General features: G+C 38.2%; 1 protein-coding gene across 1 annotated transcript in view; it reads left to right on the top strand.

Annotated features, from left to right (window-relative positions):
- Positions 1-11,803: 11,803 nt before the first annotated feature.
- Positions 11,804-24,067, top strand: part of LOC138128967 (zinc finger protein rotund-like) — a 198,797-nt gene continuing 186,533 nt past the window's right edge. Inside the window, exon 1 of the mRNA XM_069045219.1 lies at positions 11,804-12,070. Within this exon, the coding sequence (XP_068901320.1) occupies positions 12,040-12,070 (31 nt within the window). The 5' untranslated portion in view covers positions 11,804-12,039. The remainder of the gene's footprint in view (positions 12,071-24,067) is intronic.

The following is a 24,067-nucleotide window of genomic DNA, read 5'->3' as shown; positions in this document are numbered from 1 at the left end:
GTATTTATCAATATTAATAACGGAAATCAATATTTGAAGTAGGAGAAACTAAAAACGTCTGTCTGATTCTGTATTCACGTCTGTTGAAAAGTGGGGTTATATCCAGGTACAGATTATTTAACTTAAAAACTTCGAAATCACCTCATGCAATTCTCGATATTAAGGAAGAACGAAGGAAATGGTCATTTGGCAATAAGACAGAACTTTCAATTAGCATTGATTTTGATTAATACAAATATTTTCAGATAAAAACTAATCAGACAGAAAGTTCAAAAAAATGATTTACAGGGGATGATAAGGCAGAATGTATCAAACTACAACACTTACTAGCCAAAATGTACAACAAAAAACCACCTTTATTGGTGACGTTCGTCTTTGCGAGTTGTTTTCCCGTTGGCTTCAATAAATGTCTCGAAACAAGTCAATATTAACCGTTTGGTCCCAACTTTGGGAAGACGACGTGGCATATTTTCTTTTTGAATTCTAAAATTTTGTACCAAAACTCAATTTTATAGATATGCGCACAGTGTACGTCGAAAAACGTTTGCGCAAGTCGTTCTCCGTTCTGTCTTCTGTGAGCGTGACGTTTCTGACAAAATGGCGCCTCCGAAAGTTGCCAACTGCGACTGGATTTAGTGTTATCTAAAATTCCCTATCAATAATCTAGCAACTGAAAAGTTACTAGGGAGTGGTCACAATCAAAATGAATAGATTATAGATGCTAGTATTGTAAAGGTCAAACGACAACCTATCAAGGTCATTTATTATGGGTTCTAAAATGTTCTTTTTTTTCTTAAGAATGATGCTGAGTAATTTAGTTTACAATGGCAAATGTGTTTTTGGCCTCCTCAACTCTAAATGATATGTTTACACATTTTGAACAGCTACGGTATCTTGATTTTTACACACTAGTCAAACTACATATATGTCATTTTACCGCACGGAGTGTAAAATACCACGAAAATTTTAAGCTTTCAGGGACCTCCAAAAAAACTGTTAACTTTTTGTAGGATACAACTTTTAGTCATTGATATCTTAAAAAAAAAATTTTTTTTTTATTAATGCTCGGATGAAAGTAACAACTATTAAACCTGTTTATTTTATCAAAGATAACGTAAGTAATTGATAATAAACTGATTTTCAAGTTTTGCTTAATAGAGAAAAAAGAGTAAAAGTGTAAAGGTGTCATGTTTGGATTTTTTGGGAGTTAAGAGGTTTTTTTTATTTTTAAATGTTCTCAATTGTTTTATTATTATTTTCGTTGATTGTAACACATTCCCCTGTTTCTTTTTTTTTTGTATTTTTAAAAATGCTTTAATGCGGGTAAAATAAAGAGCTTATAAAGAGAAATTTTGTTGTTGTTGTTCCTGTTTGTGTGATTTATAATTGTTTTGATATGAAATCAATCTCCCAATATGTATTACTTTTCTGAGCATGATTTAAATAATTACGACGTGTTTTCGTATCTTTTCGTATCTCCCGATATACCGCGTGAGCAACAATTACTGTTTGAGTTGGCAATAAAACTATGGTAACTTTTTTGCGTCTTTGTTACCTAAATTTGTCACATAACCGGAAGTGACGTGAATTTGATAGATCGCCCAAAATTGGGTTATCTCTGTTACTGAAAAATGAGGAGTTTTAAAAACAAACAAGTTATAGCTAGGAAAACGCATTTCAATCAAAAGCGTTGCTCCAATAAATATGACTCCGATTATCAATAAAATAGGTATTACAAAAACCAAGAAGTTTAAATTTGAAATTTATGTCAGCTGTCAATAATAACAATAAAACAAACGGAAAGGTACATTTCACAGTCTTGCCATCAGTGCTGTCAATAGGTATGACAGTACTTGGTGTTTCAATTTAGTAATTTTGAATTTCCTAATTTGGCAATTTATCTTGACGCGGCAAATTGACAAATTCAAATTATTATCTAGCATTTCCGACAAACCAAAGAACATCCCTACAGGTGTCCCAGAGTTGCGAAAAAGCTCCATAACTTGCTTGTTATTAAATATACCAACTTTTTCTTTTTTCTAGATGATAGCTACGCTTCTACTGCATATTCGGAAAATATTGCGGTGTATATACAGGGTGTCCGAATTTTATAAAAACACTACAGTTATGTTTTTTTAAATGGAACCTACCCAGTTTGATTTCATTTTTGGATTCTATGATAAATTGTGAATCAAATCTACACAGGTTGTTATTATTTATCTGCCATCGTTTTTGATGAGTGGAGCTTTTTTCACCAGAATTCCGAATTGCAGGGGTCCCTTCGAAAATTCGTACCTTCCAAATCGTTCCACATAAATTAAAATAATTGACGCTGTTTGATTCCTGAATGTTTGCCGCATCTGTTAAGTGTTTACTCAATAACGTGCTTAGTCGCATATGCCTACTACGATTTTTTAAATATACCAAACTAAAAATGTCAAAAACTCATTTTTTTCAAATGGCACTCCGTATTTATTATTGCACTGGTCGAAAGCTTTTTTGACAAGCTTTCCAACGGTATAGGGTTTGTACAGTCGAATGTGAAAATCTAGGGTGCTATCTTAAAATCACTAAAAATCACTAAAATTATTAAATGTTAAATTGTTAAACACTATTTTGTTGGTTGATTCATCTTTATAGAGTGACCATATTGTGTGATTATCTTTTGTTAGGCCTACTAAATTTTTGCATTGTCTTTTTAACGGAAAAATTGGACCAAATTTAGCGATTTTTGGATTGCACCCTAGATTTTCAGATTCGACTATACAAACCTTATATTGTTCAAAAGCTTGTCAAAAAAGCTTTCGACCAGTGCAATAATAAATACAGGGTGCTATTTGAAAAAAATGAGTTTTTGACATTTTTAGTTCGTTATGTTTAAAAAATCGCAGTAGGCATATGCGACTGAGCAGGTTGTTGAGTAAACACTCAGCAGATGCGGCAAACCTTCAGAAATCAAACAGCGTCAATCGTTTTAATTTATGTGCAACGATTTGGAAGGTACGAATTTTCGAAGGAACCCCTGCAATTCGAAATTCTGGTAAAATAATAATTATTCCCAGGTAAAAACCAATCCCTAGAAGGGATAAAACAATAGGACAAATCAGCCAACCCCTATAAATAGCAAACCCAACTGGACCTAGTCATGCATTCGAATTCCGAACCTCGCACTGCAAAATCATCCCTTCCGCACCACCCCCAACGTAAGTAAATTCCCCTTTCGCATCCACATCTCCTATAATTTTATTTTCTTCTTCCAGATGTCGATCGGCTGTCCAACTTGGCGCAACGTCTCGGAAGTCGTGTCCCACCTCCGAGCAACTTGTCCCCCAGAGTACGAAGTTGCCAGCGTGATAGGAATCAAAGGGCGCGAAGTCGTCCCTTGCACCTGGACAGTCGACTATCGCCTGACAGCGAGCCAAGAAAACTGGAGTTTCAACAACTTCCGCCGTGAAATCCTTCTGACCAACCCGGAGAACGTCACCACCACCCAGCTCAACGTTTTCCTGGACGGTCCTTTTGTCACGTGCCAGCACGTGTTCAGGGTGGCGTGCAGGGATGGTCCTTGGTGCTTGCTGGAGGGTGGATTGGACCACGTGATGGAAGGATACGCACCGGAGCTGGAGAGAATGGAGGGTGTTGAGGTTATGCTTGTTTGTTCGGGGGTGATGGAGAGAATGAGGGAGAGGGACGAGGGGTATGCGAGTTCAAGTGAAGAGGAGGAAGGTGAAGGACAATAGGATTATGTGTATTAAATTTTTTTTTGTAATAATATCTTGTAAATTTTACAAAGCTTGTTGTTCACTAAGAAGTATAATAAAAAGTGATTAGGGTCTCAGCAGTGATTCACTCTCTGTGACCTTGACCCTTCACACAAAGCCGCTTTATTAATCTCACCTTTCACACGGAAAACAAATAAAAAATGCTACTTTTGGACAAGAAACGCGAGTGCCTTGGAAAGATGGAGGCGGAGTCACGTTACAATTGGCCGCGTTGCGACCAATGAGCGGTGGGATCGCGAGATATTACCAACCCAAGCGACGCGGCGGCTTAGCTCAACACCCTCGTCAATAATTGAGAAGATATTGTTATTAACAAAGTACAAATAGAAGAAAATTTAAATTAATTAGTGCAAATCGGGAACAACTGGACAAATTTGATTAACAGGAATGACAGTTGGAATGTTTGAAATTTGTGTAATTATTATTGACAATTAGTGAAGATATTTTTTGTGACGTGTGGTCAAAGTAGACGTCACTGGTTTGGGAAAAAAGAGACAATCGCGGGGCCGTCTGAGGTGAAAGGATTATGCAAGGACGACGACGAAAATATTGATTTCAAGGCGTGTCTCCTGGTCTAGACGAAAAACGCCACAGGAACTCGTCCTGGAAGCAGTGGGCCATCTAGGAACAAAAATATCAAGGAGCTTGTCAAATTCTTGGCCCGACACCAGCGCCACCTCTACTCGGTGTAGTTTGCCGCTGCCGCAACCTGCACTTAGCACCGTCCTCCTCTCGTCAGTGTTCCCAGTTGCGGGTAGGTGGCGCTGGGGCCTGGACAAATTGTCATCGAAGATGGCGTGTTAGTAGAGTGGACAGTGACTAATAAGGATAATTAACGGGTGAATAAGTAAATATGTAAGGAATTCGGTGAGCGGTTTTTGGTTTTTTTTCAAACAGAGCGTGACGATATTAGCGGAAAAAGTTGAATAACTGCGAAGGGAAAAAGTCCGGTGCAAAATCGATTACAAAAGAATTACATATAATTAATTGGGAAAAAAGTTGCGCAAGAGTAAAAATTTTTTCGATTTCGGCCGCGGATCTCCTTGAAGTCGGTGAAAGTGACGGAACGGGTCCAGATGCAGTGGGACTGCAGGAATTGCCACTTTTTGCAGAAGAGTAAATAGTGATCTGCCATGGTCGGAGCGGCAGACCTAATGCAAATTTAATGACAAATTATGTAATCTCCATCAGTCTTACAAAATATTTGAAAATTGTGTTAAACCATCAAATCAAATAAGAAGTCCAAAATACAAAAAAATACAAAGTGTTATTGTTATTATTACCGAAAAAAGAAAAGAAACTGACAAGACCTCAAAATGTATGCATTTGATTTTTGAAAATATTTTGGAAACACTTCATGAACTGTTTGTCTTCTCAAATGTATCGGATGTTCATTTAAAATTCTCTTCAAAGTTGGCGTTGAAGAGTCGATTGTGAACGCACCGCTCGTCAGTGAGGCAGATTTGAACAGCTGATCCGTGATCTGTAATCCGTGGTGCGTTCACAATCGACTCTTCAACACCTACTTTGAGGATGAATTTAAATGAACACCCGATACAATAACCAATATTATAGTAATTATCTTCAATAAATGAGATTTGATGATTAGAGAGAGATAACACAAATGACCGATTACTATCAGCAACTCATTTATAAATAGGTATACCTAGTGTCTCATTTATTTTTTAAAAATTTTCAAAAATTATTTTTCTTTGAAAAATAGCCTAAGATGCTTCAGCAGTCAAGATTGCGTCATTATCGATTTCAGATTTATTTTAGAAGTGTACCAATAAGTATACAGAGTGTTCCAAAACACACATACATAATACATATGTACCTAATTAACTAATTACCTATCAAAACTGTCAACAATCATGTGATGGAATTAGTTATTCTGCAAAAAATGGCGCGAGAAGATTTTTTCGGTTACTTCATTTTTTTCAGAATCTCCTCAAACCATTCTTTCCCTGAAGATGATTTCCGCAGGGCCGAAACGTACACCACCCCCGCCATCTCTCTCAATGACATCTCACTCCTTCCAAACCCACTCCGCCAAGATTTCTTCCTTCTCGCTTCTTCCTCCTCTTTTTGCTCGTTTTTTACCAATTTTTGCTTAATTAAACCCTTCATCGGTCCATTATAGCGTCGATTAGAGCCGCGTGCGTGGCGATCGCCTCCCCTCGCCCCCCAACCGCTGTCACGGACCGTATCGTATCAGTGCTAAGGTCGATCGCTCCTTTTTTCCTCCCCTTTCTTCTTCTCCTATTCAATCAATTTTATTTTGTCTTAGTGCGCGGTGAACCACAAGTATTGTGAACGAGCTGTACACTTCCCGCCTTTAATGAGGTACGTGCGTTCAAACCCATAAAAAACGCCAACCGACACGCTCCAATAGACGCATCGAGGCAGGCCGGGAGTTAGAGATGCGGCCGTGAGGCTGCACCCATCGGTACGGACCTGCAACAACATTCTCAATCCTTACTAAATAAACTCACAGTGTGCTTTGAGAAATGACATATGACAGATGGAGAAAGAATATAAAATTCAATTCACAAATTTACAGTGTAGCCATAATTACTTAGTTTGAAAAGTTTTTTTGAAGTTTGTCAATAATAATAATAATAGTAATAATGAGTAAGTGTAGTGTCTAGGTCCAGCGCATGCGTGGTGACGCGATAAGCTGCACAATTTCCAAATTTCCTTCGTTAACACCTGATAAATGGGAAAATTAGTATGTTTGTAGCACTTGTTCGCTTATAACAAAAGAACCAGTGGCTAGATCTTGATGGGTCTTCGCTAACGTTTAGAGTGTTCGTCTGGGTCAGGTTTAAGAGTGTAATCTCGCATCGAGGTGGCTTCGTCGTCGTCAAACGCGTCCTCGCCAGCACCACCCGTAATAGGTTGGTAGCGCGTTATTGTTCCTGCTCCTTGTACGATCCGCCGCCAATTTCCCATGAATATTGAAATTAGTATCGCTTCAATATAGATAGAAGGTGGTGTTGATCGAGTCGTTCGGTTTAGCGAGCGCTCCGAAACCGTTGAGAATCCGTCCATTGTTCGGCGATGGAAAGTGAAAAATTCGGCCTCGGGATCGGAGCGGGCGCGCGAAACAAAAGAAACGACGACATTTGAATAACGCACGGTGTATCTTTCACAGGTAACGCGATCCCACAACAAATTTCATTAAAACAAATGACCGTCCCTCGCCCATCCATCACCTTAGAGCGCAACCGAACTGGTTGCGGCTGGACCTGCCACCATGGCGAATTTAAACAAATTGACTCAACTCATACTTTCAATTATTTCAAATTAGTTTTTTGTCTGACGTCGCCCTGTTGATTTTATTATCTCCCGGTCATTAGAATGCGGACCGGCCAGCTTTGACATAACCTCAAACACAACGTTTTGACAGTTTAAGTGGCGCCATGATGGATGACGTCTGACCGCTTCATTTTTGTTTCCTCCGGTATACCTATTTACGCATTTCTAATTCTGGATGCGGTGATTTATTGCGTAATTGGGCGCTAGTCACGTGGTGCCGAACATGTCCTATTATTAACAACCTGCTTCGTCATTCATTTGTTTCAAATACTGTACCAGAAACTAAAAAAAAAAACAAATACAAAGATAATAAAAAGATCTGAAAGAATTTTTTGTAGATTTTTGAAAAATAATTTTCGGCCCTCCCGAAACAAAAGAAGCTTCCTGGACTTTCACTTTTGGTTGTTGGTCCGTTATCAGGAGGGAGCACCGATGCGAATGAGTCGGAATCTGCTTAAGACGCGTCATCTGGGCGGCGGGTGTGAGTTATGGGGGCGGCGGTGACCGGCGTCCCCCGGGTCCACTCCCGGGATTTGTTTCGATAAATCAGGCCAGTTGCCATATCTTGCGGTTCGCACGAGAGCCGCCGCCGCTGACAAAGTGGCTTTCCGGTGACAAATACCGCGGTCAGAGGTTCTTGCGCGGGAAAGAAGGCCGGGGGCGGCGGTCCATGCAAATGCCAGATTAGAGCGTGACGCTGGTTTTAATCGTGTGTCACAAAAGTAGAAACGACGGCGGAATTATGCTGTCCGTCATAGGGAAGAGGAGCGTAAGCCGCCCCCGGGACGGAAAAATTAACCGCGTCACGGGGATTAAGTTTTTAGAGGCGGTGGACGGCCAGATTTGGCCGAGCAAGAGGAAACAAATAAAACTGGGGGAGGAAGGAAAACAAATAAAACGGGGGGAGGGGGAAAAACAAAACAATGGGTTTGAAAGAGAGTGGAGGAAGAATAACAATGAGGTAGGTGAAATAAAAGAAGGAATGGTAGAGTGATTAGAAAAAATTAATTTAAAAAAACTTGTAGGGGAGAAGTGGCAAAAACAATTGAAAGGGAAGATAGAAGAGAAGCTAGATAAAAGAGAGTTATCCAAGAATAAAATAAAAAGAAATGTGAAAGTAAAATAATAAAGAGTAAAACGAGGCAAAAGTGCTACAAAAAAAAAAGAGAGAAAAATATTCTATACAGGGTGTTAGTAAATGGTTGGGAATAAATTTCGGGGTGAATTCCTTATGAAAAATGTGGCTTAAAACCTAAATAAAGTTTTTCGTTAAAATGAGTAGTTTTCTCAAAAAATGAAAAAAATAAAAATAAATGTATTGTGGCATATCCGTATTTTTTTTTGAAATACTGCGAAATAATGGTTTATTAAAGAAAAAAATTTAATGTGGAACGTTGAATTAAAAAAAAAAATCAAAACTAATGCGATTTTAGGCAGACAAATGAACTAATTAGAGAAATTCTCGAATAGTGGACTACATTTTTTTTTTAGAAAACTACCAATTTTAACGAAAAACTTTATTTAGGTTTTAAGCCACATTTTTCGTAAGGAATTCATCCTGAAATTTATTCCCAACCATTTACTAACACCCTGTATAAGTACGATTGACCTTGAAAATACGAAAACCAAGCACAATCGATAAAAAATAGTCAAAGCACGCAACGAATAAAAAAAATTTATTTGAGAGAGTAGAGAAAGAACGAACTATAGATGTGTAGCAAAAAATAAAAAGCCTTGCTAAAAGACAAGCTCTTCAAATAATTTTCTTCATTTTCTAAATTCGATTAAAAATGATCAGAGTCCCAAACACGTAAAATCCGTTTCCGTCCCTGCCCCTCGCCCGCCCCCGGCCCCGCCGCCAATCGACTTGGCATTTTAGCGATGGTACGTGCTTGACAATCGATTTTTGCTGGGGCGATGACTAGATCTGGGCAATTTTGTCTCAGATAGCGAGATATCGGTGGCATCGTCCCATTCAGTGTACTCAGTTTTCAATAAGCGATTATCTCTCATAAATAAACGAAAATAAGACGATAATTTCACGTAAGAATGACTGCGGAGTGGTGGTGCCGACCGGACAACTCTTCGCAGCAGGATCAATGCTGCGGCCGGCAGGAGTGGAGGCGGCTCGCTGGAACGCGACGAGTGCCTCCGTTCATACGGACGCCAAATCCACAGGAAAAGCAAAAATCAAGAAAATCTTGGGGGCATCAAAGACGAAACAAATCTTGAGTTGTAGAGGGCGCTGGGTGTGTGTTCGGGGTGGTTTGTCGTATTTTAAGAGATATCACGGCCAGCTTTGATTTGTTGGGAGTGCGGTGTTTGGGAGCCGTGTAGACGTGGTCAGGCGGTCGTGCTCCTAAAGTTATTCAAGCTTATCGCCTATATCGTCGATTTTTAAGTAATTTACCTATGTAGCAGCTCCTGGTCACTTGTTTATTGCTGCCAACAGAAATAAAACTACTAGGCACCTACAAGTCATCAAGCCTGCTGCGGTCGAGTCATTCACTTGTTTATCGTCGTTCAATTGGGCGGCGGGAATGCCTACTTCGGTGGAGCTCCTCAGGGTAATCGCTCAATTATCGTCGGTCGATTTTTTCCGCAAATATGACGATTAGGCGGCTTTGTCGCGTCGGTGAGGGGTTGCGAGAGCGCCCTCTGGCGCCGCGATAAGGCTACTTTGGACTCATTAGGGCCGATATAATTACAGACAAAAGCCGGCGAGTCATTTCCATACTTGCGCATCATTAATTACGGCGATACTAGTTATAATAAACCATTGTTACCGAGTCATTGTTGACGTGTCTCCAAGGATGTGTTGATTCCGCCGGGATAATTAATATCGGCCGCCCCCTTTTTGCGCCGCCACCGTCGAAAATATTTACGCCGCCGCCGCCGTCTTTAAGGTGGCCGCTGCTGCAGTGGCTAATGACACGACGGTTATCCGTCGACCGAGGGGTAATCTGCTCTTCACTCATGTGGACCTGCAAAAACTCGTATTAGACCCGGCCTTAATTAACGCAAAAAACGCGGACGGGATCCGGGCATGATTTCGACGTGCGGCGGCGGCCGCCCCCGGGGACGGGGCGCCGCCGACCCACTTGCCTCACGTACGACACTCTCAAACTGCGCAACAAAAAATTATTTATAAGTATCTCCCCCTTTCGATGTACACGACTCACCCTGTAGATATATCGACTCGATATTTTTTTTTACATCGAAAAATCAAACTAAACTCTAAACACGTGTAACACAAATTGACGCCACGACAGTTCTCAAAAGTGTCAATTTTACAATCGCATCTAACCGATATTGTTTATATTTTCAAACTTCCCGCGCCCATGCTTCGGTGTGAAAACTGCGAAATTGTGGCGCTATCATCGGTCGAAAGTGGTATTGGGGGTATTTTCTTTGAAGTAGAAAAACGACGACTAATAAGTGCCAAAAATGTCAATGGATTGTAATAAAATCATTAACACACAAGGTAGGAAGTTTTTATTATTATTAATTTCTAATAAATCTATAATTTGATGGACTAGTCTATTGTAGGTTCAGAGGAGGATCTGCAAGGACAAGAAAATTTGTCATATCTACGGTATGATCAAGAATGACTGATCTGTTGGTAACAATGAAATTGGGCAAATTTGAAATTTACCATCAAAGGTTCATTTTTAAATTTATATTTAGAAAAACCTATGTAAATTCAATTGTTTGCAACATTTTTCCACTGTAGAAAATGACACAAGACGCGTCTGACATTTTAACGAAATAAAATTAGGTTAGAAAATATTTTTAATTTTTGTAGCGCATTCTCCCTATTCCCCCTTCACGGAATATGACAATATGAAATTGGGAAAAAGCTTACTACGTAACCTGTGTATCTTCGGAAAATAATTGTTACCTACAAAAATTACTTTACACTGTTAGCAGAATTAGAATGTCGCCTACGCCTACTCTAAATATATATTTATTTGAAGGCCCGATAGCATAAACATAACCGGCATAACCAAAAATGTTTTTAATGTCGTCTCAATCCATTCACTTTCTTTCTCTCCCACCTTCACTTTGTTTTTTGTTTTTCCGTACCAGACATTCGATTTTTTTTCTCATTTACCTACCCATCTATGAATTTGTCAACAGAGAGGCATCAATTGTACACAACAAAAAAAAAGGAATTCATAGAAAAACACAAAAGCAGGATTACAAAATTATTGAATACAAAATTACAAAACATAGAAATTGCAAATACATAGAATTAAAAAAAAAACCGAACACCTGTTTTATTGCAAGGACATTTATTACCTTTGCATTTGGTTTGATTTCTCTGACCCTTCACAACTTCCAGAAGCTGGGTCGATTTCATTTGAATGTTAAAACACCACCGGGATTATTACGCGACAAACATATTTTTAAACTTCCCGCGGCCTCGCTGCGGTGTGAAACCTGCGAAACCGCGGCGCTGTCGTCGGTCGAAAGTGTCGCGATGAGTGCGTCGGTTCAAATTTAAAATCGAAAAACTCACGAATTTTGTGATCTGTTACCAATTTGCTGCACCACAGCAAACTCGGACTGTTTTGGTTTCCACAATTAAGCAAATCCAGTCGATCAAAACTTACTCGCGATTTTTAATTTATTCATCAAGTGGGCCGGTCTATTATAACGCGCGCGGGGTGAGTCCGTTCAAAAGTATTTACTTGAATGTTTAAATTTTGTTATCAAGATTCAAAACTAAAATGAGTCGTGGTTTTGGCAACGAATTCGCGTTTTAATTGCGATTTTTGATGCACTTTAGAGGTGTTCGGCTTTAAGACGGCGGCGCCTACCTCGATGGTGTGAAGAATTTGAATCTTGTGCGGAAAAGTTACGACGTTATGATCTGTTGGAGTTAATTTCTTTGGAGTAGAAGAACAATAACTAATCAGTGTCAAGATTTGCAATGGAAAGTAACAAAATCATTGAGACACAAGGTAGGAAGTTTTTGTTATTATTAATTTCTAATAAATCTAGAGCTTGGTGGACGGGTCCATTCCGAGGGGGATCTGTGTACATATATGGAGACATTTCTGACCAAAAATTTATTAAAATAAAATTACTACATACCTAAGTATTTGATGTATTTTGTAAATTAACACGATTATTTTGTATTTTTGTTTCATTCTTTTAATACAACGGTCAAACTTATCGGAAAATTCCCGGAAAATCATGTCATTTTAAAAATAAGTGGGCTTTACAGGTTTCTACGGTAACGACATTTTAAAATCTTGTCATCACATTTTGATTTACTGTGATTAATATGAATTTTATTTTACTGGAAAGCAAAAAAATAAGGTGAATTAGAACCATGACCTACTGAATATAATTTAAAATTGTGTTTTTTCTTTTATTCTGTTATTACGAATGGTTTTAACCGATGATTTATCATATGTGAATTTTCGTGCTTATCCATTTTTACAATTTATAGCAAATCATGAAATTTATTGAAATTTATACCTAAACCATTACAATAAATTTTGCCCAAGTTATAGGAAAAAGTAATTTGAGATTTATTTCTTTTGTATAATATGTACAGGGTAGGTATCTATCTATAAATGATTGTCTGGTCCAGCTTACTATGAAAACTTGTCAAATTTTGAATGTGCCGCTTCATATGTAGAATATTTTGAGAAATAATTCTGGATGTCATATTTTTAGGTTAGGTTGTTGGCTAATTAATGTCAGAAGTATTTCAAAAAGGCGGCACAATAATATTTTTTTCCAAACTTGGCAATCCTTTATACCTGGATACCCTGAAGAATGTTTTAAAATTTATTACCAAGTGAACTTCTTATTAACTTTTTATTACCAAATAAATAGGTAATATACAGGGTGTCGCAAAATTAACGTATTCCAAGTCGGGGGTCTGGTAGGGAAAAATCTCAGGAATCTCGAAAAAATAAAATAAAAAATATAGGGGGGGGGTCTTTACAAAGATATGGGTCTGAAGGTTCAAATTTTTCATTATGTTTTCGTTTTCTTCAAATAAAAAATATAAATGATTGACATTCATTTTGAAATATGGTGAGGATGATTATGTAAAATATTAAAATATAAATGAAAAGACATTTCTTGAAAAAACATTTTTATCTCGAAAAAATAAAAGTTTTATTTTTCAAATTTTTGTTCAAAAGGGAAGTACAACATAGCTAGAATACTAATCAGGTAAGTACTTTTGAACAAATATTGGCAACTTTGATATTTTTTTCAAAGTGACAGCAATTTTTTTAAACATTTTTACTTGGTCAACAGGATGTCCCCTACTAAGCCCCGAACTCGGAATACGATAATTTTAAGACACCCTGTATATGTATTGATTTTCGCTGATCAAGAAGAATCCAAAAATTCCCAGAGTCCTTTTTTAATCAAAGAATTGTTTCTTACACAAAAGGTTAAAATGTCTTAAAAATCAACTGTATAAAGAGAATTGATTGTTTTAATTACATTTAAACTGTACAAAAAATTGAATATTTGTACGGTGTTGTAGTTCGATTTAATTTTACGGTAATTTGGAAAATTTTGAAATTTTTAAATTTCGAAAAGCACGACATTAAACTTCCTTCTTTCAGAAATCACAGTTTCACTTTTGAATGAAATTATGTCTTATTAGTTATTAGCGTTTTCTGGCCCGCTTTTGCTTTGGAAGCGAAATTTTGCTTTGATTGTCAAAAAGTTACTATCTATGATTTTTTTTTGTAAGAAATACTTAGCTGTTTCTGTAAATTTATTTTAGAAAATTTGAAAAACAAAACATTTTCTTGCTAATAAAAGTGGCACACTCGACTTCGCCTCGGTCTTCAATCTCGGGGCTCAGCACAAAAAGACTCACTTCTACTCTTAATGATATAATCTACTATTACTCTGATTTTTTGTGTGTAATAAAGAATTCCTTTTTATGTTCACTTCCAAGAATTCCATTATTAACTTCTCTTCTTGTTTGTGCTTAATGAAAGATTTTTTTCTGATTAAAATTTCTGCACAAAAGAATAACACTGGCAGTCAATAGAATCTTCACGGACCAAAGTATCTCCTGGAAGCGACACCGACACCCACTCGATGATGCCCATACCCAATGGTCTGTGACCAATTAACCGCCGGCCTTAATAACCACCGGAATAACTGTCTTATCGATGGAATTACCAACCGTGGACTGGTTGTATGCGAGTACTAATTTCGACGGTTTTTCAACGTAAAACGTCCCGTGAAATTAGTCCAATGGATATTACGATGATATGACGGACGCAACACGGTAGGTGAGGAATGCGTGAGGTCTTTGCTCAGCTAACGATGCAGAATGACCTTCTATTCTTCAATCTTTTCCTTCGTTCTTAATAGACTTACGTGCGCGGTAGCCCAATAATTATAGAGAACCGGATGACATCTCTTGGAATAAATCTAATTGAGATGGAGGAGAGCAGCACGAAGGAAAGAAAAAAAAATTGAGAGTCGCGTGAGCGCCACCTATCGTCGGCGGCCACGCAATCAAACAATAATGATAATGTAATATCGTTTTGATGTAAGGAAGATCGTCGTGGAACGAGACGTTACGCAGGCTCGTAAATCCAATTTATTTATTGGCAATAATACGCGGTTAACAGCTCAAAACGCACAACATTTGAAAAATTAACGCCGAGTCGTTGATTAGACCGTACGTTTTACGACGGCTGGATACGGCTTCCGGTGGTTATTGTCAGCGTTTTTCATGCGTAATTAGATTATTTACCATCTATGATGCATTCGTTCTGCAATGTTCACCCTTTCTTCGCACACTCTGATATACCGAGTGTTGAAATTTTATGTTCTTGCAGTTTATTGTATTAAAAAATATTTTCTAATAATTTAATTTTCAGTTCGGTACTGGGAATCTCCACGACACGCTTGATTTGCAATAATTAAAAAAAATAGCAAAACGCCAATAATGATTAAAACACAACTTTAAGAAACTTTAGAAAGTCGCTAAAAATAATTTTTATTCGATTAAGGAATTTACGTAAAAGTTAATGATATTGTGGATTTTGTGCAAAAAGCTTTCTCCAGTTCTAATGTCGTTTCGAGTGACTCTTAAGAATGTTTATTAAAATGGACACAGGTGTTTCACAATGAGAACGATGCAGAATCGAGGAATATTCTTACATAACTTTGACCTTTAGGCAGAAATGATTTCTTTAAGTTCTGAAATGTTGGAAACATGCTCTGATAATCCGAATTATATGTGGAGAATATAATTTATCTGTCACGTGATCCCTTTTCAACGAATTTGATTGGCTGATATAGGACAGCAAGTTAAGACTTTTCTTTCAGTGCTCTAGTTGGCGCTGAAAGTTGTTTTTTCATAGTAGGTAGTGTATTAAAAATGATGTTCCTTATTAAAGGAGGTGACTGAATGGTACGAGTACTTTAATTTGAAATAACGATCCGATATTTGTTTTTGTGACGCCCTGTATACTTGCCATTGTTTGTACATGTATTTTACTTAATACAGTAATCATGAGGGTAATATTTGTTTTAAATTTATTATCTTCCACTTCTTATAGAAATCTATATATATATATAAAACTGAATGTCTGTTTGTTTGTATATTTTGTATGCAAATCTACAGTTTTACTTCGATCTTGATGAAATTTTGTACACTTGATCTTCAAAACAAGAAGAAAATTACTGTCTACTTTAATTTTACAAAAACCAACGCCTACTACCATAACTGATGTGGAAATCTCAGCATCTTTAAACAAATTTTCTATTTCACAGAAGTAGGTCGGGGTCATTTGTAGCATCGCTTATCGTAAAAACACTCGCAGAACATTCAAAAACATACAATTTTTAACAGTTCTATAAATGTTTATATATTTTGATGTCTTTAGTTTATTCATAGTCATCACCATAATTAGACCAGATAATTATCGTAATTTGTTAAAACTGAATTGAAGGGCAAGCTTTGCTGAGGATTATCTGCACTGAAAGTCTCAGTGTCAAGAATTGTATTTTTTATTTGATTTGTCTTAAGCAGTCATCTGAAGTGATTCGCGTCGTCGATCAACCCTTCCCGGCCCTGTCCCACTTTCAAATTGGAGATAGTAATGAGACAATGGACGATAATCCGCTCCTGTGTTAGTCCGGCTCCGGTGGAACTCGGGCGAGATCCGGGCTCATTTTTCACCCGGGAGGGTGAGCGGAAAAAAAGCATCAGTACTACGCCTTCCCGGTTTTTTCCTCCGGAACGCTCCGGTTTTTTGCCGTTTTCCTCGTCGGTCGTTCGCCGAGGACGTTCAGGGACATTACCGCCCTATAAAATATATTACATAACAAACATTTCGCCGTAATTAAAAGAATAATCCGGCGAGCAGTTGGGCCGCGCGAACTTCCATTCCAATTCGGAACGGGACACGTTTGTTTTTTCCTGGAAATATTTTCCGACCCCCTCGCCGACCACCCTCCCGAACAAAAGGGCCCAGTAAGTAATGATGCAGTCTGAGCATCTTAATTCAGTGAGATTAATGCGATGTCAGTGACATTCTCCACTCTTATACATACCAGCAGCGCCCCCTTTGCCTTGACGAATGCATACGGGGACATCGGCGGCGCGGAAGGGGCGGCATCCACGACGGAAACCGAAATGGGTTCGATGGTTAAGACTTCGACTGATTCTTAAGGATGAAATGTACTTTTTCACCCTTCACGTCAATGTATTTCTTAAATAGGGGTAGCGATTCAGAAGTAATAATCTAGGACAGGATGGGGGCGACGAAAACTATTTGGATGCTGGAGCAGGCGAGAGTAATGTCTCTGCTTAAATAAATGTTTCTGCGATAACATGTGTCAAAAGTGACATATCTTTTACTTACTAAATAATGTTACATCAGTGAAGCTTATTTAAGTAAATTTTAAGCTTTGAGAGGTAATTGTTATAATTTTTTAGTGGGTGAAGGTTTCTCTTTCGTTCACTTCACTTTCGCTCATCGTTTTTCGCTCACAGTCTTTCACTCACTGGTTTTTCCAATTCTTTCTGATAACGTAATTTTGATTTTTTAGGCAACATTTGGTACTTCACGGCACTTGGCTCCTCCAGGACATCATCAGGAACATATAACTTCCACAATTTTCACAATAGCAACAGATCCGTTCAAAAATGTTATTGGTTTTTATTTAAAATTTTTAATACAAAGTTACAGACTCATTTTCTAAGGAGGTATCGAACAAAACCAAAGACAGCCGCTTTCGTTCACTTGATTTCGCGTGACCGAAAGCTCTCTTCCTGTGAATAACTACTGAAATCTAGATCTGCCATTGTGGATATTTGAGTATCATTTCCAGAATTGATATTTAACGAGTCGCCCCTGGCCGAAGACATTCCTTATCAGACAAAGAGTCGCCTTGTAGTGACGTGGAAAAATCACACCACAACATAACATTGACCGCGCAGAGATATCCATTGTGACGTCCCGCTCCGGGGCTTTTTATACACACACACACACGCCAACAGATAGTATCATGGGGGGTGCTAATGACAGTCCGAAACACATCATCCCTCCGACATATCAGTTCTGGCGGCGTCTTCGCCCGAAAAAATCCGTCATCTTCCCCTCAGAAAGGATGATCGCACTCCTTTCAATTAAATTCGGCGATTGTAAGTCGTGTGTTTTTTTCGTCGTAGATTATCCCGGTATTGTAGGCGCGTTTTTCCACTCTCCCGCGACATTGTATCGGGTCCGGGAGCTTAACCGGAAGCTCCGGGCGAACGTTCGAATGTCGCTCCGGTCCCTCTCCGGGCCCTATAAATCATCCGCCAGATGGCATATTTTAGCATTTCTAATGCGATTGCACTGACAACCGAGATATATCGATAATATATGCACTTTAAATCGTTAAGAGTCGACCGACTGTACGAAAATGCACAAATAAACATGAGGAGTCGGGGCGGGTCGGTTCTTTGTTTTCATTCCGGACGGTTCGATAAATAATAGATCAGGCGGGATCGAGATGCAATTAAAAATTGCTAATCGGAGATGGTGGAATTCCCCGGGACATCTGGGCGGAAAAAATTGCTCCGGCGGAGATGGTATCGCTTGAAATTTCATATTCCGTAAGAAAACGTTTTTTGTGGTAAACAGTATTATTATTGGAAAAAAGGGGCACGGAATCGAGGCCGGGGCTCATTTATCATTAGGGATATCTCTATCGAGTAATGATAATTCCTTTGATATATTATCATTGATGTATTTTGCATTGTATAATTATCTATATATATAAAACTGAATGTCTGTTTGTTTGTATATTTTGTATGCAAATCTACAGTTTTACTCCGATCTTGATGAAATTTTGTACACTTGATCTTCAAAACAAGAAGAAAATTACTGTCTACATTAATTTTACAAAAACCAACCCCTACTACCATTTTCAACCCTGTTAAGAAAAAAAGACAGTTTTTTCGAGTTGGAAATACCCTCACCTTCGCCGCTTCACCCCTATTTCATCCTCTGAGTATATCGCCACCTTCGCCGCTTGACACCCACAAAAATCAACCCCTATTATCATTTTTAAGCCTGTTAAACACAAAAAAAGTTTTTTCGAGTTGGAAATCGCGTTTGCATGATATGTTCAGATGTCATAGTTACATTTGGTTGTTTATAAAAGTAGCAATTTAGCAAAATGTGTTTGAATGATTGTGTTTTACCGGAAGATGTCTTAAATGAAGCAGAACAAGCTTCAAATAGCTTAAAATAAATGATACAGGTGAGAAGATGCAAAATAGTAGATTATATCATTAAGAGTAGAAGTGAATCCTTTTGTCTGAGACACAAAAAAACAGACAATTGCGAATTGACAGTTTACCAAACAAGAGAAAGGAAAACGAATAACGTAACAACAATACGAAATACTACAAATATGCAAATTACGAAAAGGAAAGGCACCAATAACAGATCAAATGAAGCATGAAAATATTGATCAAATAAAGCAACTTGACACGGTTAACTTGAATTTAACAGACACAACAATATAAGGATTATTTTTTGTTCGGACAAAAAATTTAATACATTCTAATTTTTTCAAGTTGTAACTTAATTATATATTTAACTAGAACCGGTAAATTTTCTATTTATATTTCTCAATGTTTATTTAAACCTTTTGTAGGTCTTTTTATGCCAAAACTACCGTATCTAAATTTAGAAAAAATTGAAGTGTGCTCGTTTCCGGAATAAAACGTTTCTAAACAGGAACTGACAGCTCATACAAATCTAAAATAATTTATTTGTAGTTTTTTTACCAAGTAGGAAGCTTCAAAAGTAATGAGAGAAAAATCGACAGTGTGGACACGGATAATTTCCTCGGCCACCGTGTATATGTATTGCTTGGATGATGTGTGAGTCCCTCGCCGCCCCGCGCCGACAACCCAGCGATATTCCCATTGTCACGGGTGGTAATTCCTCGACGACTTTCCACCCCCGAGCACAGCGTCGCCGTCCACCCCCCGCCGATAAGGCAACAGTAGTAAATTTGTCCTGGGCTTAAATTATGGCGTACGGCATGAAAGGGCGCACAACAAGCAAGAACATTTAATTAATATAACGTTATCTGTACAGCGTACGTAAGAAACGCGGAGATTTATCGCCAGCACGCTTGACCACTCGGTTTTGTGTGTACTAATTGTTGAGATTTGATTCCGTCCCCCGGATTAAAAGCGGCGGGTGTTCCGGTCGCCACGTCTCAAGTGCACATAGAGGAATCGAATGAAAAATGGGCTGGGAGCGGGCCGAGAAAAAACGCAGCCGCCCCCGCTGGGCCGATCTTACACAAAAGGGCTTTCTGGCCATAAACTTTGATATGATTAACGAGAGGCGTTAATTATGGTTGACCCGTGTCCGCGAGGGGGGGACGAAGGAGGACCGACGTCCCTTAAACGTCGCCGCTCCCGAGGGAGGCCTCCGTATCGCCGCCACTTGGACATTAATTAATGGGATGGCAATATCGCCGGAATTTACCAACGCGAAAAAGGGTTCTTTTCATTTTCTACGTTGATATTAATCGGCGGGGATAATGGGCCGTGATGGCGATGCCACGACGAGTGGACCTTAATTATTCATCTTTTGTTAATGATAATTGGGGCTGAAGTACCTGCTGAGTTACGACAAGAAGGAGACGCTGATAAGAACCGCAAGCGACGCATTAATCTAATGATAACAATTTAATTACCAACCAGACAGGGAAAAATTATCTTGCACTGAACACGACACTACAGGGGGACCAAAATAGGCACTCCAAAATCAAAACATTAAAATTTTGAGACAGCCTGTATATTATGTATTTTATTATTATTTGTTTTTCCATATACCCACTTTCCACACTAAACTTCCAGTTTATTATTATAAAAAATTAATATACAGGGTGTCTCAAAATTCGCGAATTCCAAATTCAGAGCGTTGTAGGGAATCACTTCAGTAGTCCAAATATGGAAATAAAAATAAAATCGGGACTCCCCCCACAAAGATACATTGGTATGAAGGCTGCTATGTATTGAACAAAATTAAAGTGCTTATTTCTTCTTCAGGAAGAGCGATTTTTTTTTTCTAAGTATTTTTCGAACTCCACTGGGTCCTTCCCTACCACGCTCTGAATTCGGAATTCGCGAATTTTGAGACACCCTGTACAATATAAATACAAAAAACAAAAAAATAAATCAAACAGAAACTGTCAAATTAAACATAATAGAGAAGAAGTTTTTGTTTTTGAGAATTTTCTTGTTAGCTTTGATGTTTTTTTTTTGTGGGTTTAGTACGAGTGAAGAAAATGTAAATCCTGCAGCGTTATCCTGCGCCCCGTGCAAAGGACATCCGCACAACACTGTGTTTAATTTGGTACCTTTTGAGGCTTAGCGTGCGGTTCGCTTTGTCTGGGTCTGAGGGGTAGGAAATTGAAAATAATTAACCCCCGAGAACGGTCCTGGAATCTCCAAAATAACAACCTTCAAGTATTTGCGAATATTCCCTAATTAACCGTAAGAGGTTTAAGCATTTTAGCGAGATCCCGAAAAGATCAAGGGAGGTAAAAATAAATCTCGCCCCTTAATTCGTCCGGGGTTTTTCCGGTCGTGTGTGTGCACGTATTCGGCAAACTACCCCCATAAACAAGACAAGACGCAACATAATCGCGTTAAACAAGCGATAAGTGCCGCCGTTTATCAAATATTCATATTCTAAGTGGACGACTGGACCAGGTCCACCCTTTCACCCTTCGCTTCTTATCGTCCCTCCGATGTCCAATATCGCCCCGCTCGTATTTCACCCTGGAATTTTTTCTTGCGACTCCTCGTACGACATTTATTTAAATTCGCCCCCCACGGCAGCCGCCCCCAAAGAAACAAACTTCCCTACTAATTAATTTAAACACTTACCAAAGTCAATTAGACGCCGATGAATAGGCGTTTTCGTCGAATTTTCTCGACGGGATGGGAACCGATCGGCGTCGATCGGTCGACGTCGTTCGACCGGAAACCACCCGATCGCACCTTGGCGCCCCGGCCGCCTTCGAAACTAATCAAAAGTTCGCTTGGAAAAAACGTCGTACGCTAAACAAAAATAAAGATGGCGGCCGCACCCTCCGCAAGGGCAATCTGTCGGAACGAATTCAAATTTATGCAAAAATCTAGACTAATAAAAAGCTGTTCGTAAAGTGCTAATGACGTAATAATAATGGCTGTTCACAATTAATATCTCGTAACGTTAAACGGGAACCGACAGCCGTCGTGTTGTCTGGTAAATGGGGGGCCATTTGCATTCATTAACATACGCATTTTCATAAAACAGACTCTCCTACTGACGGCCGGGAGCGGGGGCGGGAGTGATCCGCTGCTAATTTAATGTTTTAATCTTTGTTTAATTAGGAGAGCTTGAGGACGGCTCCGGAAATACACCAAGTTACTGTTGGGTGCCTCTCCTAAAAGGAGACGATTATGTTTTTAACGCGGCTCAAGATTTGTCGCAAAGGTTCAAGTAAAATATCCAAAGAACCTGAAATACGAGAATCGACTCGTAGATTGACTCGTACGGGTGGCAGTTCGGAATCGAACGTCAAACAGAGAAACAGACCAATTGGTCGGAAAAACGAAAGCGTACTCATAGATTGGTACATACGGGTATTGATTTACTACAATGCCTACAATTCCTTCTCTGGAAGAAGAATATTTTCAAAAAAAAAAAAAAAACGAAAAGAGAATTGTGTGAAGAATATTTTATTGTTTTCTGTGTGATATTAGAAAGTTCAAATTTGTCTACAGAGTGTCCCAAAATTCGCAAACTCCACAGTATGTTATTGGGTAAAAGTACATCTACCTGCTTTATTTTCTTTTTCTGAAAGTAACATATTGGATTTATTTCAATAATTAGTAGATTTTTTTTATATTTGTGGAAATAAGAAAGAACAATGAAGCAACATTATTGTCTTAAGGTCAATGGCAAGGTCAGTAATGATACGGACGTGTCAAACTTAAATAGTTAATTGCACAACTTGTTATGAAAGTCATACTTTTTTTCAAGAATTTGCAGATTGATTAACGAGGGCGTAGCCCGAATTAATCAAGTAAATAAGTGAAAAAAAGAGTGTTGTACACACTGTTTTTTTTGCATATCGATGTAAGTTGAGAAATTTGGTCCAAAAGGATTTATGAAAAATTAAAAAAAAGGTATGCATCTCCAAGGAAATGGAATAAAATGATGCAAAAAAGTACTACTTTCACTACGATTTTTCGTGTAAAAATGTTCTACTTTCACTACGATTTTGCGTGTAAAAAAGTGCAACTTTCATTACAAATTGAAAAAAAAAATAAGTGAAATAAATTAAACCAAAATTAGAGGCAATGTCAAAATTTTCTCCAGATTTATCTTCGCAAACACGAACTCTTCTAACAATATTAGTTCATACTTTTTCACCCATTTCTTCACCTAGTAATCCTTGCAGGACCTCCATTTCAATATTCTTGCAGGGTATCTGTTACGATAAACTATAGCAGCAGTAGTAGAGCATTGTTTTTATTTACTTTCTCAGCATGTCCGAATACTCATATTCTTTGAGAACATTTTGTATGTAAAATAATACCTAAAGAAAAAGAAAGAACTTGAGGAAAATTACAAACAAGAATAAAAGTATAATCAATACACAAAGAAAGAATTAGAAGAAAATGGACAGAACATTGTTTACAGCAAGTTTTGTTGAAAATCACACATTTGTAAATTGTAAGAAATTTTTATTTTGATTCATTTACGTTAAAATAATTTATAGGTGAATTTAGATGCAATGTTGCCACATGATTGGTCAGGTGAAATCGACACAAAGTCATTTCTTGGAAAAGCTGAAAATGGTAGAGTAAATAATAATAGAAAATAGTATTACAATCCTTCAAAATTGTTATTCCTTGAACCTGGTTCCTGTGAAAGAGAGGTTTGAGTAGAGGTGTTGAATTCTGTCATGGGCTGTGACCTTGGAAATATCTGCGCGGAGGTGGAGCGATAAACTGCTGAAAAATCTGTAAATGAAAACTGAAAACGTCGACTACTTTACACGCAAATAGATGAGAGAGAAACGACAATAACGTAACGGATGACGATGTTTTTCGGTCGGTTTGTAGCGTGTATTTGAGACCGATACTCGTCGTTTGCGCAAATATGACTCATAGCCCATGAGAAAATCCAACATCTCTACTCGTATCTTCGAAACTAAAGAAGACAGACATTTTTCTCATGATCTTCTACGTTCTGATAATTTTAGGACATCTGTATAACATTGTTTATCATCTAATAAAATGTGTCTCATCACCTTTATTTATTTTTAAATTTATTTTCATCCTTCGACTACTTTTTCTGACTTCTTGCATTATTTATTTTATTCCAAACTGACACTACTACCTTTAGTCTTTTGAGATCCATAGTTTTTCACCTTTTTCT

The sequence above is a fragment of the Tenebrio molitor genome, chromosome 4 (genome assembly GCF_963966145.1).
Source record: "Tenebrio molitor chromosome 4, icTenMoli1.1, whole genome shotgun sequence".
Classification (NCBI taxonomy): domain Eukaryota; kingdom Metazoa; phylum Arthropoda; class Insecta; order Coleoptera; family Tenebrionidae; genus Tenebrio; species Tenebrio molitor.
This window is presented reverse-complemented; position numbering and strand designations above follow the sequence as displayed.